The sequence below is a fragment of the Rhinoderma darwinii genome, chromosome 11 (assembly GCF_050947455.1).
Source record: "Rhinoderma darwinii isolate aRhiDar2 chromosome 11, aRhiDar2.hap1, whole genome shotgun sequence".
Classification (NCBI taxonomy): domain Eukaryota; kingdom Metazoa; phylum Chordata; class Amphibia; order Anura; family Rhinodermatidae; genus Rhinoderma; species Rhinoderma darwinii.
In genome coordinates, this window is record NC_134697.1 from 85,687,135 (window position 1) to 85,714,986 (window position 27,852).

The 27,852-nt window shown below is 45.6% G+C and overlaps 1 protein-coding gene and 1 pseudogene across 1 annotated transcript; both read left to right on the forward strand.

Moving 5' to 3' along the window:
* The first annotated feature begins 3,613 nt into the window (after window positions 1–3,613).
* LOC142663793 (histone H4) lies at window positions 3,614–3,953 on the forward strand. The gene has a single exon (XM_075842628.1). It carries the CDS (start codon window positions 3,614–3,616, stop codon window positions 3,923–3,925), a length of 312 nt encoding a protein of 103 aa, XP_075698743.1. The 3' UTR covers window positions 3,926–3,953.
* A 1,638-nt stretch (window positions 3,954–5,591) lies between these two features.
* LOC142662973 (uncharacterized) lies at window positions 5,592–7,999 on the forward strand (annotated as a pseudogene).
* Window positions 8,000–27,852: the final 19,853 nt, after the last annotated feature.

Consider the following 27,852-nt stretch of genomic DNA (forward strand, 5'->3'; position numbering starts at 1 on the left):
GGGTAGGGGGGCCCAAGCTGAATTCTTGCACCCGGGCCCATGAGCCTTTAGCTACGCCCCTGACTGTCCATATATGGACAACGATGTCAGGGAATTCCACAGAGTCCCGGAGCAGAGCCTGTATTAGCGGCTCTGTGTCCCGCGGGCCGAGTGCTTGACACCCCTGCTCTGGCTCTAGTCTTTTCCAGCTCATTGTAGTAAAATAGGAGCATTCTGGTGTCTTGTCTGTGCTGGGTAATTTGAATACAGCTGGAGCAGACTATGGTGTCTTGTCTGTGCCTGGTCATTCTATTACGAAAGAAGTGGTCGCTGGTGTCTTTCCTGTGCTGGGTTATTGTAATACAGGTGGAGCAGATTCTAGCGTACTGTATGTGTTGGGACTTGGGTTCCTGTAATACAGGTGGAGCGTACTCTAATGTCTTGTCTGTTACAGTACACTAGAATCTGTTCCATCTGTATCACATCAATACGTATGTGCTGGGTTTTATGAATACAGGTGAAGTAGACTCTGGTGTCTATTCTGTGCGGGGTTATTGTATTACATGTGAAGCAAACTATAGTTGCTAGTCTGTTCCGGGTTATTGTATTACAGGTGGAGCAGACTATCGTTGCTAGTCTGTGTCGGGTTATTGTAATACAGGTGGAGCAAACTTTGTTGTTTCTTTTTTTTGGTGCAAGGTTATTGTAGCCACAAACTCTAGTGTGTTTAGTCATTATTGTAATTGCCTGGTTATTGGAGGAGCAGTCTCTGGTTTCTTCTACACGCTGTAATAGAATAGGGACATAATGCGGTAATAGGAGGGAGCAGGGACATAATCCTGGTAATAGGAAGGAACATGGACATAATGCCGGTAATAAGAAGGAAAAGGGACATAATGGCGGTAATATGAAGGAACAGGGACATAATGGCGGTAATATGAAGGAACAGGGACATAATGCCGGAAATATGAAGGAACAGGGACATAATGCCAGTAATATGAAGGAACATGGAAATAATGCCGGTAATAAGAAGGAAAAGGGACATAATGGCGGTAATATTAAGGAACAGGGACATAATGCCGGTAATATGAAGGAACAGGGACATAATGCCAGAAATATGAAGGAACAGCGACATAATGCCAGTAATATGAAGGAACATGGAAATAATGCCGGTAATATGAAGGAACGGGGATATAGTGCCTGTAATATGAAGGAACAGGGACATAGTGCCGGTAATATGAAGGAACAGGGACATAATGACGGTAATATGAAGGAACAGGTACATAATGCCGGTAATATGAAGGAACGGGGATATAGTGCCTGTAATAAGAAGGAACAGGGACATAATGGCGGTAATATGAAGGAACAGGGACATAATGCCAGTAATATGAAGGAACAGGGACATAATGCGGTAATATGAAGGAACAGGGACATAATGCCCGTAAGATGAGGGAACAGGGACAAAATGCCGGTAAGATGAGGGAACAGGGACGTAATGCCGGTAATATGAAGGAACAGGGACGTAATGCCGATAATATGAAGGAACAGGGAGATAATGCCGGTAAGATGAGGGAACAGGGACATAATGCCTGTAATATGAAGGAACAGGGACATGAAGCCTGTAATATGAAGGATCAGGGACATAATGCCTGTAATATGAAGGAACAGGGACGTAATGCCGGTATGATGATGGAACAGGGAGATAATGCCTGTAAGATGAAGGAACAAGGACATAATGCCTGTAATATGAAGGAACAGGGACATGAAGCCTGTAATATGAAGGATCAGGGACATAATGCCTGTAATATGAAGGAACAGGGAAATAATGCCGGTAAGAACAGGTAATTTGATGGAACAGGGACATAATGCCTGTAATATGAAGGAACAGGGAAATAATCCCTGTAATATGAAGGAAGAGGAACGTAATGCCGTTAAGATGAGGGAACAGGGACATAATGCCGTTAAGATGAGGGAACAGGGACATAAAGCATGTAAGATGAGGGAACAGAGACAAAATGCCGGTAAGATGAGAGAACAGGGACGTAATGCCGGTAATATGAAGGAACAGGGACGTAATGCCGATAATATGAAGGAACAGGGACATAATGCCGGTAAGATGAAGGAACAGGCACATAATGCCGGTTCAGATGAGGGAACAGGGACATAAAGCCGGTAAGATGAAGGAACAGAGACATAATGCCTGTAATATGAAGGAACAAAAACATGATACCGGTAATATAAAAGAACAAGGACATAATGTCGGTAATATGAAGGAACAGGGACATAATGCCGGTAATATGAAGGAACAGTGACATAATGCCTGTAATATGAAGAAACAGGGACGTAATGCCGATAATATGAAGAAACAGTGACATAATGCTGGTGAGATGAGGGAACAGGGACATAATGCCGGTAATATGAAGAAACAGGGATATAATGCCAGTAAGATGAGGGAACAGGGACATAATGCCGGTAATATGAAGGAACAGGGACATAATTACGGTAATATGAAGGAATAGGAACGTAATGCCGGTAATATGAGTGAATAGGGACATAATGTCTGTAATATGAGGGAACAGGGACATAAAGCCGGTAATATGAAGGAACAGGGGCATAATGCCAGTAATATGAAGGAACAGGGACATAATGCCTGTAATATGAGGGAACAGGGGCATAATGCCTGGTAGATGAGGGAACAGGGACATAAAGCCTCGAAGATGAGGGAACAGGGACATATTACCGGCATTATGTCCCTGTGCCCTCCTACAGGGGACAGAATGTAAGTAATATGAGGGGACAGAGACAATACTACGGTGTCTTGTCTTTTGCCGGCTTACAGTTATACAGCTGGAGAAGCCTCTAGTGTCCTGTCTGTGTCCGGGTAATGTACTGCTGGAGGAGCAGGTTCTGGGGTCTGGCCTGTGTCAGGTTATTTTAGTAAAGGATGAGCAGACTTGTGTCTTTTCTGTGCTGGGAAATTGTAACACAGGTGGAGCAGACGCTGGTGTCTCCTCCGTGCCAAGTTACAATAAGACAGGCGGAAGACACTCCGACATTTCGTCTGTGCCGGGTTACCCTTCTGGGCTCTCTGCAGCTCCAGGTCGCCCCTGCATCGGACAATCAGCTTCCCGCACGTTAGACATTGTGGTAAAGAACCCTGTGATAGTGACAAATGCCGGGAATACAGGGAACGAGCTCCCGCAAACACATATATCTTGTCCGATCACAGCGATGTGCAGATCGGCAGGACACTGGCAGAGATCCCGGGGCCTCCTCCCGGCTCCTTCCCAGCCAGTGAAGGCTAGAAATGAATAGGGGGAATGTCAGGGAGGGGGAAGTCACGTAGAGTGCCCGCTCGCCCGGCCGCTTCTGTTTACCTTTAGATTTGGGGCATATAGAAATTACACAGCAGTCGCGCTAGACGCGGGAAAAGAGCGGCCGGAATTGTAAAATGAGCGTGAAATTCAAAATCTGAGTTAAGCCAATCAACGGGAGGGGGAGGGATTGGTAATGTGAATTTGCTGAGAGAAACGCCCAACCGGAAGTGACATGTATTACAGTTCTCTCTCTGGTCCACCCAAGGTCTATATAAAGACGCACCCTGTGGTTGTTCTCTTTAGCTCCAGCTTAGAGGATGTCTGGTCGTGGTAAAGGAGGAAAAGGACTCGGAAAGGGCGGTGCCAAGCGGCACAGGAAGGTGCTCCGTGATAACATCCAGGGCATCACCAAGCCTGCAATCCGCCGTCTAGCTCGCAGGGGAGGCGTCAAACGCATCTCCGGTCTCATCTATGAAGAGACTCGCGGCGTCCTGAAGGTTTTCCTGGAGAACGTCATCCGTGACGCCGTCACCTACACCGAGCACGCTAAGAGGAAGACCGTCACCGCTATGGACGTGGTGTACGCGCTCAAACGCCAGGGCCGCACTCTCTACGGCTTCGGAGGTTAATTCCGCTCCTGCTCTGCTCTATCTTACACGACACAAAGGCTCTTCTCAGAGCCGCCACATCCTCTATAGATCAGCTATGATGTCTGCTGGTGACCGCTCGTGTATCTGAGCAGTGACCTTCTACTTCTATATACACGGGGGTAGGGGCTTCAGTATCACGTCGGTCTTCCAGTGAGGTGCCGGATATGTGGACCGCAGTGTGTCCCCTAATAGCGTCCTAGAAGCAGCTGACTGAATTCCGTTTTAGACCAGGGAATGTTAATCTAAAGGGAAAGAGTGCCTTAGTGCTATACTTGCTGCCCAGTTATCCTCCGGCAGGAAAACATCCTCCTAGCGGCGCTGCCGGACGCCGTTTGTGCCGATGCCTGCATGTACACGAGTGGCAGAAACACCGCTGAATATCCGCACGAGCAGTGGATCAAACTGCTGACTTGCGGTGTTGCTGCTTCGGCGTCCAGCTTGCTGCTGGGCAACGTGCTTTCCGCAATCCTTGGAGAGAGGGCCAGTGTTTTCTTAGCTGCTGTCACTGCTACTAATGTTACGAGATTCTTACAACAAACAATAAATCTGTTACTGAGACCAACTTTGACACACGTATCGGCTCGTATTGCTTCGTATCTCATTCTGCCGGACGGCTGGGATTAATAAGGCTGCTGGCAATAAATCTGTTAACCTCTAGTACTAATAATGAATCAGTCTGCTGTCCCTATATAGGACTCACTTTATTACAGTAACGCGTGCAGTTTCTTGCAGAGCAACATTTAGTGAGACGCTTTCAATGAATGAAAAATGACAAACTGATGCAGCTGATACGGCATTTTTCAAGAGCAAAACCCATTGTTGGAGGGGCCGTGTTTTCCAAGCTGCTCTCATTGCTACAAATGTTACGAGATTTTCAAAACAAACTAGCAATTTGTAGCACCAAGTTCCACATAAGTATCGACTTGCATTGTCTTGTATCTCACTTTGCCAGACTGCTGGTATAATCGCGCTGCTGGCAATATAATGACAGGAAACAGAAAGCACCTATTTCTACTTCGTACTAACACTGTGCGTTGTCTATACTTAGGACTCACCTCATCACACGAACGCATGAAGTTGCCTGCAGAGTAACATTTAGTGAGACGCATTCAGAGAATGAAAAGTACAAATTGATGCAGCTCTATTCAGAAGTAAAATCTAATATCAGAGCTCCAATAGTGCGGTACTTGAGGGAGACGAACATTACAGCCCAGTGTGTCCCCTTTCTGCCCCCACTTTTGATATTTGATTTATGTACCTTTCCCTTTTATTCCCCTTCATCTACGATAAGTCACAATGCTGAATGGGCTTTGTTCATTAAATGGGGTGTTCTCTAAATAGGGACTGTTCACCCCTTCCCTGTTAGGTAGAATATACCTCTCTAACCTCGTTGTTTTATTGATCTATAATTTTTCTTAATTCCAGAGATCCTTTGATCCGTGTGCTTCTTGCCCTTCTCTTCCCCTCCCTTTTTCATTTCTTGACATTTAGTTGGTGGTGTACACCAGGGCAGAATTAGAAGCAATAAGAGTCCTTGAGAGGAATGGTTTGTTACCCTAATAGCGTCTCCTGTGTATATAAAGCATTGCCGCAGACCCCTCGTAGGACTTCTCCTTTGTAGTTTAGGAACTGCTCTTATCGGTACATGACGCGGGGATGGAATCTTCATCTAAACACCTGGGATGATGGTGGTTATACTCCAGGAGGACCGAATTGTGACAACGCTCTTGAGACTGGAAGATATAATTTAAGACACTGTAGTCGGGGACGGGTTGTAGATCATGAACATGAATCACTGGAGTAGTTGTACTGTGTCCTGTACAGTATAGTTAGTGCATCAATGAGGACAGCGCTATCATCTACACGAGGCAGTAGTGAATGTGTAGGTCATAATTAACGCAGCAGTTCTACACCCACCCACCCTACGGCTTCCTCTTCAATGTGAAAACTAGCGGTATATGAATTCATATGGCTAGATCTCTGTACAAGCAGAGCCACTTATCTGGCGCAGAACGTTTACATATCGGAGATCAGCGGTGAGAGCTCTGTTCTAAGGACCATGTGGGCGGCTCTTAAAAGAGCCTTTATGGTTAAATGTGGATAACCAGCGCTCACTTGCTCTTGGCGCTTTTGCTGCTCTCGGTCTTCTTGGGCAGCAGAACGGCCTGGATGTTGGGCAGGACGCCTCCCTGAGCGATGGTCACACCACCCAGCAGGCAACTTGAGGTGGGGTTCAAGAGGTGAGGTGAGGGGCACTAGCATGGTGAGCGAGGTACAAATACGCAGAGCAGAAGAGTGGTCAGAAAAGCCAAGGTCAATCACAAGCAGAGGGTAAGTAGTTCTAGAAGCTGCAGCAGGGCCAGGAAACCAACAGAGAAGAATCACAAGCAAGGAGGAACAGGAAAGGCAGGTATAAATAGACAGAGGGCGGGAGCTAGCTCCGTCTGGTCAGGCTGTGATAGGCTCTCCCACTCCTAAGCCTGTCACCCTGAGTGGTGGAAGATGGAGTCAATCTCACAAACATAGAAGCAGGTGCAGACTGATTACCTATGGGCGTTGACACAGAAGCTGTGCCTGGCAGATCCTTTACAGTAGAACTATCAACTCACTGAAGGATCACAGCTGCCAATAGAAGTCTATGGAGAGGGGGAGGAGTAAGAGAGAGGCTGAGATACACACACAGAGATGCTGTAGCATCTGGTAAGTGCTCTATCTAACCTAGTACTGGGTTTATAGCTACACTGCTGTGTAATTTCCTCCATGCTGCTGCTTCTGAGAGTGAGCTACAGAGCGATAGGAGAGCGGTACTCCTCTCTATGTGTACAGTGCATGGGAGACATCATAGAAGTTAGGCTCCACCTGCTAGCTCAGGGAAAACTGAGGATTTAAAGCCTTAAAGGTGTATTTTTTTTCAGCAGATGGAGAGAGGAACACGTCAGAGGAACGACTTGTTTTATCCTGTGAAATTGAAGATAGCCCCGTACCGACTTACATCCAGGAGTCTCCAGGAGAAAAGTCCAATTCCCAAAATGTAAATCCAGTCCTTAGTATATCCGATCCATGCCAAGTAGAACTTTCTTGTGACGAGTCGGAGCTCATAACACACAATCTATGGCAAGATAGCAAAAGCTTTTCCTGCCCTGAATGTGGGAAATGCTTTACGCAGAATGCAGGTCTTATTAGACATCTTAGAATTCACACGGGGGAGAAACCATTTGTTTGTTTTGAGTGTGGAAAACGATTCACCCGGAACGAAAATCTCATATTCCATCAGAAAATCCACAGACGTATTAAACCATTTACTTGTGCGGAGTGCGGAGAATGCTTTAATTTGGACTCTGACTTGAAGATACATCAAAGGTCCCACAGAGGCGAGCAGTGTTACTCGTGCTCCAACTGCAGCAAACCTTTTATTGAGAAGTATGAACTTATTAGCCACCAAGCGATTCATCTAAAGGAGAAGACGTTTTCATGTTCTGAGTGCGGAAAAAACATTTCTGAAGAAATCTCAGTACATAGGACATCAAACGACTCACACAGGGGAGAAGCCATTCTCATGTCCCGAATGTGGCAAATGTTTTCTCGGAAAACATTTCTCTTTAATCATCGACGTACCCACACTGGAGAGAAACCATTCCCGTGTTTTGAGTGCGGAAAAGGTTTCACAAATAAATCTGATATGCTTAAACATCAGAGAGTCCACACGGGGGAGAGACCTTTTCCATGTTCCGAGTGCGGCAAGTACTTCGGACAGAAGTCAGATCTTCTTAAACACCAGAGAATTCACACGGGAGAGAAACCCTTTCCGTGTTCGGATTGTGGGAAATGTTTCACACAGAAGTCACATCTTCTTAAACACCAGAGAGTTCACGCTCCAAACCCCAATTTCTGACTTTGGGAAATGTTGTACTAGTCTTTGATCATAGCAGGCTTTTAAATCGGTCGTATCTTCTTTTATATTTATTTAATGTATTTGTATTTCCTTCAGTGAACGTCTGATTGAAGTGCCACATAGACCTCCTAGTGGTGTTTATTTGGGGGTTCGTCATCTTAACCTGTTACTATAGATAAAAAGCCTTCTTGCAATGAAGTCAGCGACCGCTAGAGTCCATCGATGACATCAGTCAGTGCTTTGTATCTATTGGTTGATGGTGCAGAGCATTGACATCATGCACCCTTCCTCATTAAAGGGATTGTCAAGGCAGGGGGCTGTTTCTTTTTATACTGATGACCTATCCACAAGAAAGGTCATAAGTATATGATTGTGGGGGTCCGACACCCAGACCCCGCAATGATCAGCTGCTTCCGGACACCGGAGGTTATGCATGGTCGGTGCCGGAAGCTGAAGGTTTCTGACCACCGTATATTCAAGTGAATAGGAGCAGAGCTGCAGTGTTACAGACCAGACGTTATACAGTGGTCGGAGCCATCTGCTTCTGGCACTGACCCTGCATAGGTTTTGGCACCACGGAACAGCTGATAGGTGCGGGGTATCGGGTGTCAGACACCCACCGATGGTATACTGATGACCTATCCTGTAAATATGTCATTAGTATAGAAAACAGCCCCCAACCTGGACAACCACTTAAAGAGTCTCTGTCACCACATTATAAGTGCCCTGTCTTCTATATAATGTGATTGGCGCTGTAATGTAGATTACAGAAGTGTTTTTATTTAGAAAAACGATCTATTTTCACCAAGTTATGACCTATTTTAGCTTTATGTTAATTACTTTCTTAATGCCCAACTGGGCGTGTTTTTACTTTTTGGCCAAGTGGGCGTTGTGGAGAGAAGTGTATGACGCTGACCAATCAGTGACCAATCAGCGTCATACACTTCTCTCCATTCATGTAATCAGCACAGCGTGATCTCGCGAGATCATGATGTGCAGTCACATACTCACACATTAAAGTTACTGAAGTGTCTTGACAGTGAATAGACATCAGTTCCAGCCAGGACGCAATGTTTATTCACAATCCCAACACTTTGCTAACGTTTGTGTGGGACTTACAGCACAGCAGGCGTGATCTCGATGTAAATGACAGTTTACAGCGTGCTCTCGCGAGATCACGCTTGCTGTGCTGTAAGTCCCACACAAACGTTAGCAAAGTGTCGGTATTGTGAATAGACATCCCGTCCTGGCTGGAACTGATGTCTATTCACTGTCAAAACACTTCAGTAACGTTAATGTGTCAGTATAAGACAGCACATACAGGATCACTATGTGCTGATTATATGACTGGAGAGAAGTGTATGACGCTGATTGGTCACTGATTGGTCAGCGTCATACACTTCTCTCCACAACGCCCACTTGGTCAAAAGTAAAAACACGCCCAGTTGGGCATTAAGAAAGTAATTAGCATAAAGCTAAAATAGGTCATAACTTGGTGAAAATATATATTGTTTTCTAAATAAAAAACACTGCTGTTATCTACATTACAGCGTCGATCTCCTTATGTACAAGATAGGGCACTTATAATCTGGTGCCTCTTTAAAGGTACACAGTGTATTCGTCCTGGTCGCCGCAGGGAATTGTGGTGCAGTTTTTCTGCTAGAATGTCCGATGCGGAAAACTGCACATACAAAAAAAAAGTGTCATACTTATCTGCATCCAAGGCCGTCCTTCAGCCCGACCTCCTGGGATGACGTTTCAGCCCATGTGACCGCTGCAGCCTGTGATTGGCCGGCCTGGCTGAAGAAGCACAGAATTCTGGGTGAGTATAAGATTTTTTTTTTTTCTGAGTGGCGATTTTTGCGGCCGACTCGCAGCTTTCCCGCCGTAAAAATTGCAAATTGGGGAGAACCCGCAACAGAAAAGCAGCGATTCTGCAAAATAAATTGACATGATTGAAAAAAATGCACCACTGGTCAATTTCTGAAAGTTTTTTTCGTTTGATTTTTTTATGCGGCATGTTAAGATTTGTTCAAATCTCATCCACTTTCCTGCATTATGCTGCGGATATTCCGCGACTCAATCCGTTGCGGAAAATCTGCAGTATTTACGACCCTTATAATAAAAATAAGTATACTGATCACATGACAGTCGTTTGGCATATGTTTAGCTATTGAAGGGGTTTGTTCAAGCATAGGTGATAAGTGTCTGATCGCTGGGACCCCCACAATCAGAACAGAGGTCAAGTGTTGAATAGAGCGGAGGCCAAACATGCGCACTGCCGCTTTATTTGGAGTCTGTGGGACTGCCGAGGTTACAGTGCTTGGTTATCTCTGGCAGTCCCATAGAGTTGAATGGAGCGTCACCGCGCGTGCTCTACGGCTACTTCATTCAAACAAGGACCCCACTAACCAGACACATCACCATCCGTATTATGGCCAAAATGTAGGAAGTCCGGCCGAATTACTCAGCTCTGCCACAAATACCGCGAGGAAAATACACAACTCTACTACACAAACAGCTCTGCTACCCAAACAGCTCTGCTACACAAACAGCTCTGCTACATGTGCTTTAGCCTAAGGCCTCATGCACACGACCGTTGGGTCTTACTGTCCGCAAACACGGCACGTGGTGCATCCGTATTTACAGATCCGCATAAAACAAGGGAGGCTACAAATGATGTCACCAACATGTCCCAACCCCTTAAATAGGTCACATGATCGCTCAGGTGCCATTTTCTTAGGGAATCCCACGCCGTCACAGGCATCTGCAATTTTGCACGCGCCCAGTCTTCTATGGGCGAGCTCGTGCCGTATTTGCGGACAGAAATAGGACATGTTCTATATTTTGCGGATCATTTCTATGGCCCGGACACACATCCGTAAATATACGGGAAGGTGCCTGTGGCCTATAGAAAGGAACGGCTCTGCAGATTATCCGAAATTACGGATAAAAAAAATAATAATACGGTCATGTGTATGGGGGCAATTTTGTAACTACCGCTATAGCAGCCGTAGCTCCTGCTACAGGGCCCGCAGCATGAGGGGGCCTGTGCCACCCGCCGGCACGGGGCCCTCCACCCATGGCCGGAGGCTCCGCTAGCAGCCGCTATGGCTGCTACAGCGCGACGCCACTGAAGGGGTTGTTCCTACAAAAGACATGCATCCCCTGTCCACCCCCCCCCCTATTTTTTTTTGGGGGGGGGGCTATAAGGCGTTATCTACAAAGGGGGGTCTGTATGACGTTATCTACAAGGGGGGGGTCTGTATGGCGTTATCTACAAGGGGGGGTCTGTATGACGTTATCTACAAGGGGGGGGTCTGTATGGCGTTATCTATAAGGGGGGGTCTGTATGGCGTTATCTACAAGGGGGGGGGGTCTGTATGGCCTTATCTACGAGATTTGGGGCTGTATGGCGTTATCTACAGGGGGGATTTGGGGCTGTCAGACGTTATCTACAGGGGGCTGTGTATGGCGCTATCTATAGGGGGGTGCTATCTACAAGGGGGGGTTGTGTGATACCCAGCGGATGGGGGCCCCAGTCAAAAGTTTGCTATGGGGCCCAGTTTTTCCTAGTTTCGCCCCTGTATGGGGGCCTGACTGCTTATACACAAAACTTTCCTTCACTCACATCAAACGCACGCGATTTCTGCTGGCAATATTACACACACAGCTCTGCTACGTGTACAGCACACTGCAAAGAAAATATAATCTGCTATACACACACAGCTCTGTAAACACATTACATAATTGCGAATAGCGGACTGCATAGAAAACAAAGGTTTGGCACACGCTAAACACACACAACTCTGCTACATATACGCGCGTCATATACAGGACTGTTCTGTGTGGAGTAACAAGCTCCGCCCCTTCCCGAGCGTGACTCCTCCCAGAAGTGACTGATCACGTGATCCCAGGTCCTGTCGACAATGGGATCCGGCATGTCTGTGGAGTAGCCCGGCAGCAGGTAATGGCCGCTGCTCTTTACAATGCGGTGCTGGGCAGTGATATAATGGATGTGTGACGTCATCCGTTATCGTGTAGTACTGTACCGGCCTCACAAATTACCCAGGGTTCCTTAGTCCTAACAGCTGGGGAACATTCAGAACCGTTACCAGTGTCACCGTCCTGCCAGCAGAGGGCAGCAGCGATCTACTGCAGGAAACTCATTCTCAGAAGAGGGGGAGGCAGCAGAGTTTCTGGATACTGAGCTGTGATTGGTGCAGTGGTCTGTCAATCAGAGGTCTGAATTATAAAAGCTGCAGCAATGAGACCAAATTAAATTTTCTGTGGCCGAATTAAAAATCTGAATTATTTGTGATATAATGGGTTACACCAGAGTGCGGACTGGCCGACAGCAGCCTCGACGCCGGAGTGTGAGCAAAACATAGAGCCTGCATCCGTTTTCAGTACAATTAAGTTCTATGCGGGTTTTCACCCGGCCATTTTTTTAATGGCCCGCGAATACTGGCCATTAAAAATTTTAACGTGTCCTATTTTCGTCCATTTTCACGGCCCCCTGAGAGGTCAATGGATCCGTTTTTTAACGGGGGTTTTTCACATTAAAAACTGATTCTGGCCCTCAGAAGGGGACATCTCCTTCGACAGATCTCACAAGGGGACATGTCCTTCGACAGCGCTCACAAGGGGACATGTCCTTCGACAGATCTCACAAGGGGACATGTCCTTCGACAGCGCTCACAAGGGGACATGTCCTTCGACAGCGCTCACAAGGGGACATGTCCTTCGACAGATCTCACAAGGGGACATGTCCTTCGACAGATCTCACAAGGGGACATGTCCTTCGACAGATCTCACAAGGGGACATGTCCTTCGACAGATCTCACAAGGGGACATGTCCTTCGACAGATCTCACAAGGGGACATGTCCTTCGACAGATCTCACAAGGGGTCATGTCCTTCGAAGGCGCTGGCGAGGCAAGGGTTCCCTTCCACACCACTTGGCGCTTTTTTGTGATGCAGGCCTGTTCAGAAGAGGGTGTGGCATAATCTACAGGCGTGTGTGGCGCTATCTACGTGGGCACAATCTACAGGCGTGTGTGGCGCTATCTACATGGGCACTATGTGGGCACTATGTACATAAGTTTGGATCGGTGAGGGTCCGGGTGCTGAGACCCCCCCCAGAAGCAGTCCGCTCCTTCACCTGTGATCGGTGCTCATCATCAGGCTGAAGACGGCGCTCGTAGAACGTCTGTGTGAGCCGTCTTCAGCTTGACAGATAGCGCCAATCACACCCGAAGGGGCAAAGCGCTCAAGTAAGCGCTTCCACACCTTAGTTTCTGCAACAGTGGGGGTCCGGGTGCTGAGAAACTTCTGATATGTCTCTGACATATCAAAAGTTTGATAAAAGTGCAGTTACTCTTTACGGTCCCTTTTACCCTGGCAGATTTCGGCCCATAACGAGTGCTGATGGGTGATAAAGCAAATCGGTCGGCGCTCGCTTAATGTACACAAGCCGATGCAACCTGTATGGGGACGAACAATCGTTATTACGCTTTGATATTGTCGGCAGCACATCCCCTATTAACACGGGAAGATGTGCTGCTGACAACGATTCATTTTTGGGCTGCCCAAAATAAGTGATGATCTGACAAATGATCGTTTGATCGTTCATCGGCTGATTGTTGCCGTGTTTACACAGGTCAATGATCGGGAACGAGCCTTCATATGAACACTTGTTCGGCCGGTCTTCGGCCCGTGTAAATGTGCCTCAGGGCTTTGCTTGGGTCAGCCTTTTATCCACAAGCATGAATTTTCATGCTTTTTTTTTTTGGTGTTCAACTCCAACTACAAGTCTTGACGATGACGGGTGGTGCCAACTAGATATTTGCCTGCCGCATGGGCTTTGTTTTAGAATATGAGTATTCCACAGTTTAATGTTACATTGTTTAGTTATGTCGTGTGGTCACCTAAAGTGAAATGTTGTCAATGGTACAGTAAACATCCACACAAATAACTACTAATGTATTCCTTATCTTTCAACAGAGGACTGGACTTCATTCCTAGAACTTTCAAGATGGACAACAACAAGAATACCATCTCCGAGAGAATATTAAACCTCACCGTTGAAATCATTAACTTGTTGATGGCAGAGGTGAGGGATTCTGGGAATGATGTCATCATGACATCATTGTTCACGCAAAGACAAAGGTTTTTTTTATCTTCTTTTTCTTTACGTTACTGTTGTTATTGTAGAGTATTGTCGTGGAAGTCAATGGCTCAAAATATATATTAGACTGAAATTTAGACGAGTGTTCCAACAGACACTCACACCAGGAACTTTATCCAGCATCCTAATCAAGAGATTTCATACCAATATATATTGAGAGAGGAGAAATAACACACAGACATTGCTTGTATACTCAAAATTCTCCTCTGGGGGTTTATTGCCAAACTCAATTACAATAATATCATTCAAAAGGGGTGTAGGCTTGAGGTTAACCTATCAGGGGCAATGTGACCATTTTTATTCAGCCAATAGCATACAATGAGAATATTTCAAATATATCATTATAATTCTTCATTAAAATGCTGACATCAGGTAACACCTGGAGACCAGCGTACAATAGGGTGCTGTTAACTGTTCTTTCCCATGAGGGAGTTTGTTGCGATAACGACAAATAGTTGTATTTCATGTCTGGCCGTTCAGCCAAACCGCTAGCATGGATGTATGAAGACCACACGATGATCACATAAAGATAACACATTTATTTGAGACCCGAACAGAACTATGTAGAGGAAAGGTCATTAAATTAATGTAGAACACATATCTTAGTAATTCGGCATGCTGCTTGATCATTTATAATGTAATTTAATACAGAGAATATAAGCAAATAGACCCTCCTTCTCAGTATTTTCACCTGAAACAGTACATGGATGTCTACATGCTGCTTAGATAGGTGGTAGAGGGCTAGGGCACCCAAAAAGTTGAAGCTGTGTCTTAATTCACAGGAATACTTGGTTGTGAAGGCATCTACTCAACCTGTGACATCCGGCAACTATCATAGTATTTCAGAAGAATTTAATAGGACTCAGAGCCCCATGAAGGGGACTCTACCTCATTCACCTGAACATAAGAGTAACAAAAATCGGGAGATCCTAAATCTCATCAACCAGATCGCTGATCTCCTGACCGGAGAGGTGAGGACTACTGGGAATGCTGGGACATTATATAGTAACGCTATGAAGGTGTCGGGATGATGACTGTCTCATTGTGTGTCAGGTTCCTATAAGATGTCAGGACATAACAGGACATAATTTTACATTCTTGAAAGTAGCCACCCTTTGCTTTGATGACATCATGATGGAGGGGTCATGCTTCTGGCAACAAATTATTTTCATCAGATATAACAGATGGGAGGGTCGGAGCTGTATGGGCCTAGCTCCCACCTTAAATCCCTGTGTCGGGTCCCTGAATGTGTAGGGGGTATCACTGTCTTAGGTGCTTAGGATCCATGCAGCAGAATGGGTTACTCCATGGGTGTTTACCGCTATGACCAGGTTTTCGTTAGGACCTCACAGTCATTTCTCCAGTAGGACTCTGGCGGTAGTTTCTGCCTCCACCTGAATGGATGTGTCCAGGCCATTTCCAGTTGTATTTCATGAGGTGGAAGGAGAAAAGACACGGCACCTATTGCGGGTCATCTTCCTCTGGTGCAGCGGTTCCTGGATAGAATTCCAGGAGTTTTTTGCCGCTTATTATTGTGGTCAGGTTGGAAGAATCAAGGACCTGATCGGGCTGAACATTGTTTAGCTTTAACAGATAAAACCAAGGGGACATATATACAAAAACACCAAAAAAGGCCATACTTACAAATGGACACAGCCAGGTCAGAAACACTGATGAAGGATAGCGAGCAGGTGCTTTAAATAATAATAGCCACTCCCACTAGTCTTGAGGGGAGTGGTGTGTGGTGCATGGGATGTGTAGTAAGAAATAATAAATGAATAGTGTATGTGCAAGTGTAATACTATAAGTGAAATATAGGGGGCAGTAATGAGTAAAGTGCCTCAATACAAATAATGGGGTGCAAGTGTGTGAAACATGGAGGGATAGTGTGTAAGTCATGAGGCGCAACGTGTATAGCCAGGTAGAAGCCTATTTGTGACGCCTTGATAATTCATAGAGCGGGATACCCTGCTTGCTAAGCCAAACAACAACACACCATGCTCTCCCAGCATCAAAGACCCGGCTGTGTCCAAGAGAAGCGAATATAAGTAATAATGAAAAATACATGGGGTATTAGTGATTTCATTATTACTATCCCTCCATGTTTCACACACTTGCACCCCATTATTTGTATTGAGGCACTTTACTCATTACTGCCCCCTATATTTCACTTATATTATTACACTTGCACATACACTATTCATTTATTATTTCTTACTACACATCCCATGCACCACACACCACTCCCCTCAAGACCAGTGGGAGTGGCTATTATTATTTAAAGCACCTGCTCGCTATCCTTCATCAGCGTTTCTGACCTGGCTGTGTCCATTTGTAAGTATGGCCTTTTTTGGTGTTATTGTTTAGCTTTACAGCCTTTTTGAGGGTCAAAAAGTCTATCGGCAGGAGTTGAATTTTTTTTTTATTCAGCTTGTCTGGTAAGTTACCAGCCAGGCTTTTCTCTAAAAAATTAATTCTATTTTGTTCACTAGATTCTTTTTGGAAAATATATTTTGGTCTTTTTTCTTCTTCTACAGTAGTAGGGATTAATGTCAGTCTTTGACTATTGCATCTGAAAATATTTGTAATTGTATCCTCTCCCACCAATTAAAGTTGAGTTAAGGCCCTTTTACACAGGCAGATAAGCGACATTGTTGATCGGCGCTCCTTTGCTCCTGTCACACGGAGCTATGGATGGGGACGAGTGGTCATTACTCCGATCGCTCGTTCCCATCCATTATTATCATGTTGGCAGCGCGTCTCTGTGTTTACACAGGAGACGCGCTGCCAACAACGATAATCTTTTACTTTTTAAAACGGTACGACCAGCAGATGATCAAGCTCGTTCATCCGATGATCGTTCCCCTGTTTACACATGGCAACCATTGGCAACGAGCGTTCTATGAACGCTCATCTGTCCAATAATCGTCTTGTGTAAAACCCCCTTTAGGGTGTATTCACACAGCGCGTAGAGTTCCAAACTGCCCCTAGAAGTGACATCATCGCAAGTGAATCGGGAGGTTCAGCATCAGGTGGAGAGGTGTAAAGCACCCCACCAGTGTAAACGTGCTCTCTAATGGTGATGCACAGCGGAATAGAAAAGGTGAGGGATCAACGGCGCTCCTCCGAGGCTATGCGTGGAATGAGATGGTGTAGGTTTCCGGCTCCCACCCACTGCAGTCCCTCGGCGATATTTCCTTGATACCGGGGACAAAGCATATAGAAGAAAATGAACAGGAAAAGGGCAGTGTAGTATTGGGTAATGGCGCCCGGCTCAGGAGGACAAGGAACGAGGCTAGGGAAGTATGATCAAGGTGATCTTTTTATTCAAACGACGACGCGTTTCTGGACCGGACTGATCCCTTCGTCAGGTCAGTTTACCAATTGCTAAATACTACACTGCCTTTTTCCTATTCCTTTTCTTCTCTAATGCTGATGGGTCACGTTTTACTATTTGGCAGTCTGATGGATAAATCTACATTTGGCAGATGTCAGGATGCTTCCTACTGGAGTGCATTGTGTCTACTGTAAAATTTGGTGGAGGAGGGATAATGGTCTGGGGCTGCTTTTCAGGGGTTGGATCAGTCCCCTTTTTTCCAGGGTAATGTTGATGCTACGGCATACAAAGACTTTTAGACAATTGTACGCTTCCAACTTTTCCAGCAAGACTGTTCCCCGGAGCATAAAGATAAGGTTGGGTAAGTTTGCCGTACATAAACTCGAGTGTCTTGCCCAGATCCCTGACCTCAAACCTATCCCTACACCTTTGGGACGAATTGGAATGCCGATTTCACAAATTCCGAAATTTTGTAGAAAGCCTTTTAAGAAGAGTGGAGGTTGGATAGAAGTGGATAGCCGCAAAAAGGGGATCAAAACGGGATGTTTAACAAGCGCAGAGGCTTCTTCTATTTGTTTTTACAGATTTACAAGATAACTTTTCTTAATTTCACGTGTAGGAGGCAATACCAAGAGAAGGCCTCCCAATGTAAACCAGGCATCAGTGTTAAATTTAGCTGGGGGATCGGCTGTACTTTTCATATTCCAAGTATTCAATTCAAAATTGTTCATGATCATGGTGCCTCCCGAGGTTTTTTTAGGTGTAGTTCTCTGTTGGTGTTGTCATGAGCCGACCTGATAGCAGCCATATAACCCAGCCTAAAAGGTTTTTTACATTGACTTATCAAACACTTCTTAGGAAAACACTGGTGATGGGTGGAAGTGGAGCGGCTTTTATTCTTTTTAGTTTTTGGTGTCTGTCACACGGCTCCAGATGGCGACTAAAATGTGCCCATGCGATCAAAATATATAATTTCGCTCCTAATTTTTTTTTCTGTAAATGCTGCGGTCAGTCCACAGTATAGTGTAAACGCTGCAGGCGGTCAGTCAACTCTTAGTGTAAATGCTGCGGTCAGTGCACAGTGTAGTGTAAACGCTTCAGGCGGTCAGTCAACTCTTAGTGTAAATGCTGCGGTCAGTCCACAGTGTAGTGTAAACGCTGCAGGCGGTCAGTCAACTCTTAGTGTAAATGCTGCGGTCAGTGCACAGTGTAGTGTAAACGCTGCAGGCGGTCAGTCAACTCTTATTGTAAATGCTGCGGTCACTCCACAGTGTAGTGTAAACGCTGCAGGCGGTCAGTCAACTCTTAGTGTAAATGCTGCGGTCAGTCCACAGTATAGTGTAAATGCTGCGGTCAGTCCACAGTATAGTGTAAATGCTGCGGTCAGTCCACAGTATAGTGTAAACGCTGCAGGCGGTCAGTCAACTCTTAGTGTAAATGCTGCGGTCAGTCCACAGTGTAGTGTAAACGCTGCAGGCGGTCAGTCAACTCTTAGTGTAAATGCTGCGGTCAGTCCACAGTGTAGTGTAAACGCTGCAGGCGGTCAGTCAACTCTTATTGTAAATGCTGCGGTCAGTGCACAGTATAGTGTAAACGCTGCAGGCGGTCAGTCAACTCTTAGTGTAAATGCTGCGGTCAGTGCACAGTATAGTGTAAACGCTGCAGGCGGTCAGTCAACTCTTAGTGTAAATGCTGCGGTCAGTCCACAGTGTAGTGTAAACGCTGCAGGCGGTCAGTCAACTCTTAGGGTATGTTCACACGGCCTATTTACGGACGTAATTCGGGCGTTTTTGCCCCGAATTACGTCTGAAAATAGCGCCTCAATAGCGCTGACAAACATCTGCCCATTGAAAGCAATGGGCAGACGTTTGTCTGTTCACACGAGGCGTATATTTACGCGCCGCTGTCAAATGACGGCGCGTAAATAGACGCCCGCGTAGAAGAAGTGACCTGTCACTTCTTTGGCCGTAATTGGAGCCGCTATTCATTGACTCCAATGAATAGCAGCGCTAATTACGGCCGTAATCGACGCGGCGTTCAAGCGCCTGCACATGCCGTTACGGCTGAAATTACGGGGATGTTTTCAGGCTGAAACATCCCCGTAATTTCAGCCGTTACGGACCCCCGCCGTGTGAACATACCCTTAGGGTATGTTCACACGGCCAAATTTCAGACGTATACGAGGCGTATTTTGCCTCGTTTTACGTCTGGAAATACGTCTCAAATACGTCGGCAAACATCTGCCCATTCATTTGAATGGGTTTGCCGACGTACTGTGCAGACGACCTGTTATTTACGCATCGTCGTTTGACAGCTGTCAAACGACGACGCGTAAAAATACAGCCTCGGCAAAAGAAGTGCAGGACACTTCTTTGGACGTTTTTGGAGCTGTTTTCTCATAGACTCCAATGAAAACAGCTCCAAAAACGGACGTAAAAAACGCCGCGAAAACGGCGTGAAAACGCCGCGAAAAATGCGAGTTGGTAAAAAAACGTCTGAAAAGCAGGGTCTGTTTTCCCTTGAAAACAGCTCTGGATTTTCAGACGTTTTTGTTGACTACGTGTGAACATACCCTTGTTCTAAATGCTGCGGTCAGTGCACAGTATAGTGTAAACGCTGCAGGCGGTCAGTCAACTCTTAGTGTAAATGCTGCGGTCAGTCCACAGTATAGTGTAAACGCTGCAGGCGGTCAGTCAGTCAACTCTTATTGTAAATGCTGCGGTCAGTGCACAGTATAGTGTAAACGCTGCAGGCGGTCAGTCAACTCTTATTGTAAATGCTGCGGTCAGTCCACAGTATAGTGTAAACGCTGCAGGCGGTCAGTCAACTCTTAGTGTAAATGCTGCGGTCTGTCCACAGTATAGTGTAAACGCTGCAGGCGGTCAGTCAACTCTTATTGTAAATGCTGCGGTCAGTCCACAGTGTAGTGTAAACGCTGCAGGCGATCAGTCAACTCTTAGTGTAAATGCTGCGGTCAGTGCACAGTATAGTGTAAACGCTGCAGGCGGTCAGTCAACTCTTAGTGTAAATGCTGCGGTCAGTCCACAGTGTAGTGTAAACGCTGCAGGCGGCCAGTCAACTCTTATTGTAAATGCTGCGGTCAGTCCACAGTATAGTGTAAATGCTGCAGGCGGTCAGTCAACTCTTATTGTAAATGCTGCGGTCAGTCCACAGTGTAGTGTAAACGCTGCAGGCGGTCAGTCAGTAAACTCTTATTGTAAATGCTGCGGTCAGTGCACAGTATAGTGTAAACGCTGCAGGCGGTCAGTCAACTCTTAGTGCAAATGCTGCGGTCAGTGCACAGTATAGTGTAAACGCTGCAGGCGGTCAGTCAACTCTTATTGTAAATGCTGCGGTCAGTCCACAGTATAGTGTAAACGCTGCAGGCGGTCAGTCAACTCTTATTGTAAATGCTGCGGTCAGTGCACAGTGTAGTGTAAACGCTGCAGGCGGTCAGTCAACTCTTATTGTAAATGCTGCGGTCAGTCCACAGTATAGTGTAAACGCTGCAGGCGGTCAGTCAACTCTTATTGTAAATGCTGCGGTCAGTGCACAGTGTAGTGTAAACGCTGCAGGCGGTCAGTCAACTCTTATTGTAAATGCTGCGGTCAGTCCACAGTGTAGTGTAAACGCTGCAGGCGGTCAGTCAGTCAACTCTTATTGTAAATGCTGCGGTCAGTGCACAGTATAGTGTAAACGCTGCAGGCGGTCAGTCAACTCTTAGTGCAAATGCTGCGGTCAGTGCACAGTATAGTGTAAACACTGCAGGCGGTCAGTCAACTCTTATTGTAAATGCTGCGGTCAGTGCACAGTATAGTGTAAACGCTGCAGGCGGTCAGTCAACTCTTATTGTAAATGCTGCGGTCAGTCTACAGTGTAGTGTAAACGCTGCAGGCGGTCAGTCAACTCTTAGTGTAAATGCTGCGTTCAGTCCACAGTATAGTGTAAACGCTGCAGGCGGTCAGTCAACTCTTATTGTAAATGCTGCGGTCAGTCCACAGTATAGTGTAAACGCTGCAGGCGGTCAGTCAACTCTTATTGTAAATGCTGCGGTCAGTGCACAGTATAGTGTAAATGCTGCAGGCGATCAGTCAACTCTTATTGTAAATGCTGCGGTCAGTGCACAGTATAGTGTAAACGCTGCAGGCGGTCAGTCAACTCTTAGTGTAAATGCTGCGGTCAGTCCACAGTGTAGTGTAAACGCTGCAGGCGGTCAGTCAACTCTTATTGTAAGTGCTGCGGTCAGTCCACAGTATAGTGTAAACGCTGCAGGCGGTCAGTCAACTCTTATTGTAAGTGCTGCGGTCAGTGCACAGTATAGTGTAAACGCTGCAGGCGGTCAGTCAACTCTTAGTGCAAATGCTGCGGTCAGTGCACAGTATAGTGTAAATGCTGCAGGCGGTCAGTCAACTCTTAGTGTAAGTGCTGCGGTCAGTCCACAGTGTAGTGTAAACGCTGCAGGCGGTCAGTCAACTCTTAGTGTAAATGCTGCGGTCAGTCCACAGTATAGTGTAAACACTGCAGGCGATCAGTCAACTCTTAGTGTAAGTGCTGCGGTCAGTCCACAGTGTAGTGTAAACGCTGCAGGCGATCAGTCAACTCTTAGTGTAAATGCTGCGGTCAGTGCACAGTATAGTGTAAACGCTGCAGGCGGTCAGTCAACTCTTAGTGTAAATGCTGCGGTCAGTCCACAGTGTAGTGTAAACGCTGCAGGCGATCAGTCAACTCTTATTGTAAGTGCCCCTCCAACAGGATATACCACACCTACAGACAGCTTAGTGTCCATATGATCTAGAGACGCTCCTACTGGAACAGATAATTTTCAGGTTTTTATATGTTACTCCTGGTGGGCACATGGATTCAACCCTGTTGCGCCATTGAAGCCAAGAGAGACAGAAGTGCAAGCTTCTGTCGCCCACCAGGCTAAGGGGAATCCACCTGCAGCAAGTGCTATAAACATAGCAGAACCTAGGTAGCTCTGAGCAGCTTTTACCCCCTTTCCCATTTGACCCACTGTGCAGCATTCGAGTAGTCTCTTTGGTCAACGTCACCCTACTTTATTAAGGCAGTATGTTGTGACCCCCATTACTGCAATGTCAAACCCCAGAAGAGAGTTTTCCCCCCAGGCAACCTTCACTGTTTATTATGCCTGCACTAAATGCAGCACTAAGTTTTCATGTGGTCTACCTACTTGTCTGTGTGATACATGCCGACCTCCTAGCCAACATCCCTACAAGAAGTTTTCCCATACCTCCCGGTTGGATGCTATGTATCCCTTACCCGAGGGCCTCTCTTCAAAATGGTCCAAATCTCCAGCGGTGAACCCCCCCAGTCTCCTGCCTGGCCATAACAACTAACATACCTATGACGGATGCAGCATCTTTCTGTGACCTGCTGAACTGCTGTATCGAGTCGATTTCCTGTTCTTCCATCGAGGCTACTGACTTATTGGTTCCGCTTGGGCTAGCAGGGCTTCCACTGAGTGGGCCTGACAACTCCGACACGGCATTCTTTCAGGAGCCCCTCAGGAGGAACTGGTGGATCTATTTTGCTAACTGTCTAGCAGGACAAAATTTCAGTGAGAAGCCTCACTGGATGCTGGACGTCTGGTGGCCCATGCTTCTGCTTCCATCATCGCCACCCGAAGAACGACTTGGCTCAAGTGCTGGTCTGCGGACACCTGTTTCCACACGATCCCTAAATGCTCTTCGATTGGTAGGTTCCCGTCTCTTTGGTACCCATCTTGACTAGATAATCCCTTGAGTTTAGGTAGTGGTGTCCTCAGGATACAAAATCGAATTCACCAGCCTTCCTACCCATTGTTTCTTCTAGTCCACGCTTCCTCAGTCGCCTATCAGAGCAGCTACTTTTTTCAGGCAATAGATTTTTTGCTACTAAAATGGGTCATCATCCATGTGCCTCCAGGCCGAAGATTTTACGGTTTCTACTCCAATCTCTTTGTATTGCCAAAAAAGGACGGGTCGGTTTGACCCTTTTTGGATGTCAAAAGACTGAACGCTGTCATTTCTGTAGGTCTCTCTGTTCGGTCATTGCTTCTATGGACCAGGGGGAGTATCTTGGTACTGTGGGTATAAAGTATGCTTACCTTTGCGTCCCTATTTGCCAATCCCACCAGTGCCTCCTGCGCTTCACGTTCCTTCCTCACCATTACCAGTCTGGGTCTCTCCCGTTTGACCTGGCACCAACCCCACATGTCTTCTTTAAAATTCTCTCTGTGGGGATGGCACTTCTTCAAACAATTGGGATTTCTGTCACTCCCTACACAGAATACCTTCTGATATAATGTTTCACCTCGGGAGGATGACTCAGCCGCTCCCTAGATCACCCTGGATACCTTAATCCAATTCGGTTAGATCATCAATCTCTCTAAGTCCTGTCCCAGACGCTAAACTTTCTGGGCATAACCTTCGCACTCATTCGACGAGAGTGTTTCTTGCATGGGAGAGGTTGTCCGCTCTTCAGACCAGGATCCGGGCCTTACAGAAGGGTTCCCCGACCTTTCTACGTCTCTGCATGAGCGTCATCGTCACCATGGTAGCTTCCACACTAGTCCTCTTCAAAGGATGATCCACTACCAGTGTAACCGTTACCCAAACTCCTTGGATTGCCCATTAAGCACATTACTGGTGGCTCTCCTACCCGACCATTCCCTGCGGCCACTACATCCTTCTGCTGAAGTGGCAGATCCTTTCCACGAATTAGTCTCAGGGACTAGCGAGAAATGTTCCTGAAACCTCACGCACAGGGGGTGCTCCCAGAAAGAATCCTCTCTTCCCATCTCCTGGAATGTAAAGCAATCTTCCCATGCGCCTTCAGTCCTCTTCCATCAATCACTAGTATCTAATTCTCACATTCAAACCTTTTTACACAGGGTTGCTCACTCTGCCACCCCCCTTACCGTACCCCGACTCAGATTAAGTTCCTTACCTTGTATTGTTTCTGCTTCTCCTACTGCTTATAGACAGACTGAATTATCTGAGTGTCTGTAGGTGATGTATATCCTGTAGAAGGGGCTAGCACTTTTTTAATTCTTCGTGTCAAACCTCTTAGTTGCAACAGCATATGCCCACAGTCTGTGTCCCCCAATAAACTGGACGAGTATAGGTCATGTGGCAGGGAGGGGATGGATAGCGGTGTCCATTAACTAACATTGTAATCCTGCCTGTGATGTTATTGGCATGACCGCTTAGAAGTGATCTCTACAGAACAGGAAGGATCAGTCTATTATAAATAGTGGATCCTATGTTTATCTATCTCATATCTATCTATCTATCTATCTATTATCTATCTATCTATCTATTTATCTATCTATCTATCTATCTATCTATCATATGTGTTACCTTCCATTGTAATCCTCCATATTATAGGATTATTTTTTAATGTAGATAATGAATTGAAAAAAAAAAAATCTCCAAAAATATGTTTAACATTACACATTCCCTTAAAGAACTCTGAGGTGTAATCCATCTGGTCCCGGAGTCTTGTTCGAATTTACTTTATTTTTCTTGGACCATATCTATATTCAGCCAATTAGCTATAATATTGATATATTAACCCCTTAAAGACCAGGCATTTTTCCTTTTTTCCTTTTTGTTTTTTCCTCCCTGCCTTCAAAGGGCCATAACTATTTAATTTTTTCTGTCGCCGTATAAAGTCTTGTTTTTTGTGGGACGAGTTGTAGTTTTTAACTTTTGTACCTTTCTATTGTACTGAACACTGAAAAATTCTTCATAGGGTTGTATAGAAAAAAACCTGTGATTCCTCCACTGTTTTTAGTTTCTACGGCGTTCACTGTGCAGTAAAAAGAACATGATAACTTTTTTTCTGGAGGTTTATATAAGTTTTTATAATTTCCTACTTTTTTTTAGGGTGCAGTCACACTTGGCGTATTTGCATCTTCCCATAGGCTTGTAAATACAAGGCAAATATGCCACCTGTAACTGCACCCTTACAAAGTAAAAAATATTTGTTAAAAAAAAAAAATGAATTGTGAGAACCATAACTTTTTTTCTTTTCAAAGATGGAGCAATGTGAGGTACCCAAATAAAACAGCAATTCTGGTGGGGTTTTTTTTTTCTCGTTCTTGCGCGGGCATGAGATTTTCTTATTCACTTTGCTGCTACTGTGAATGCTGTGGAATATCCGCACAGAGTTCAGTTGTGGAAATTCCGCAGCATTTATGCTACGCGGGAACCCGGCCTTACTCTTTTGTTTTTTTTTGTAGACATTTTTTCCATCCCCCTAAGGACTTACGTATTGCTGTGTATTGTGCTATTTACAGCCTCCTATTAAAGGTCTTAATAGGAGCACAAAGATGGCAGACCTGGGGTCCTTTTTATTAGGCCCCCAGACTGCCATGACAACCATCAACACCGATCAAACCATCAAAGCCGATCAGTAACTAAGCCGCTCAGCGCTCACCTGAGCACTTCTCCTGCTTCGTTTTAATGTGGGGGTCTCCGTGCTCGGACACCCAGTCATCAAAACTTCAGACATCTCACTATGACACGCCAGAAGTTTTTTGAAAGGTCAATTACCGTTTAAACTGCAGAAATGTGCCTTTTTAAAAAAAATAATAATAATAAAAAAAAAAAAAGCTGTGTTTTTGACCACCTAGCCCGTGTTTATTTTTTGCAGTTTATATAATAAAATGATATTGTGATCACTGTTACCAAAGTTTTCACACACAGTGACATTCCCAACCAGCTCTGCATTGTTAGACATTACCAGATTTTAACTGAGCATCACATTTTGTTCGGTTCTCCACAAAAGCTGGCACGTAATATTTATTTTGGCACAAAAATGTTATTCCCTTTGCAGTTGGAGCAGAATGGTTCCTATTCTCGCATTATCACTACAGTACCAGCCTGGGCAGCCCACTCTATCTGTTTCTATATCTGACCATCCGTCTCCTTAGTGACTTGTGGGGGGGGGTCTAGATTACACCCCAAAAATAATAATTTCTGTGTTCCTTTGTAATTCCAGCCGCAAGTTTGCCACCTCCTGACAATCTTCCTCCAGTATTGCTTCTTTTACACTTCCCTTCGTATGACGTTTAACATGCAGACATACTCCCCCACCTTTCCTATTTGCCCTGTCTTTCCGAACGAGTGTAAAACACTGAAGATTGACAGCCCAATTGTGTGAAGGGCCCGGCTATGTTTCTGCGAAACCAACTATATCGATATGTTCCTCCAGTACCAAGGCCTCAAGCGCCCACAGTTTTGCTTCCTAGACTTCTGGCATTTGTGAACATACAGTATTGGTTGCCGTCCAATTTTTCATGTTCAGTTTCAGGAATGTGATTGACATTTTTTAGGCACATGTGTCTTCAATGTTGGTTTGTAACGCACGGATCTCATTATCCTGTGACCTAATACTTCACCCACCAATATAGTCTGACGCCACTTGATGACTGAATCCCCTAGAACCACTTCTTATCTTGCCCTAACTTCATTACCATCCCCCCGACTACCAGCTGAGCTGTTCCCCCGGCTGTCGGGGAGAGCAGTATCCAGTAGGGCTGCCATTTCTGAGACCGACACCCTCGGATCATCGCCCAACTTGTACATTTTTCTTGGAATCACATAGACAGGAGTGATCTTCCTTTTCTCTGAATCATTTCTACTCCCCCTAACTACATTAACCCAGCTACTTGTGTGGTCCTCCTGACCCATTTCTCCACATCTACCCCACTAACTGCATGCTACGTGAGCACATGAATGACTATTGTCGTGGAGCAGCCAGGATGTCAGTCTAGTGTTTATCACCTATCTCCGTAAAGAAAACAAATGGATATATCCTAGTGTTCTATTCTAATATTTTTGTAATGTAAGCTTATATGTTTACAGATATTTATTTTCTTAGCAGATGGATGCCAGAACACGTTAAATGGACATCTTGTTTTATCTCAGAAATTTGAAATGGACGCTAACTCCATAGAGGATTACATACAGGACTCACGTGGAGAGAACTCCATTACCCCAATCCCAGTCCTTCGTATATCAGATCTATGCCACATGAAACTTTCCTGTGATAAGTCCAATATTGTTCGACACAATCCAAGTCAACATCGCAAAACTTTTTCCTGCCCTGGATGTGGGAAATGCTTTATACAGAATGCAATCCTTAATAGGCACCTGAGAATGCACACGGGGGTGAAACCATTTGTCTGTTTTGAGTGTGGGAAACGATTCACCCGGAATCAAAATCTACTTTCCCATCAGAGACTCCACAGGCGAATTAAGCAGTTTCCTTGTGCCGAGTGCGGAGAACGATTTAATCTTGACTCGGACTTGAAGATACATCAAAGGACTCACCGAGGCGAGCAGTGTTACATGTGCGTTGACTGCGGCAAACCTTTTATTGAGAAGTATGAACTTATTAACCACGAAGCAATTCATTTAGATGAAAAGATGTTTTCATGTTCTGAATGTGGCAGATGTTTCTCTCGTAAAACATTTCTCG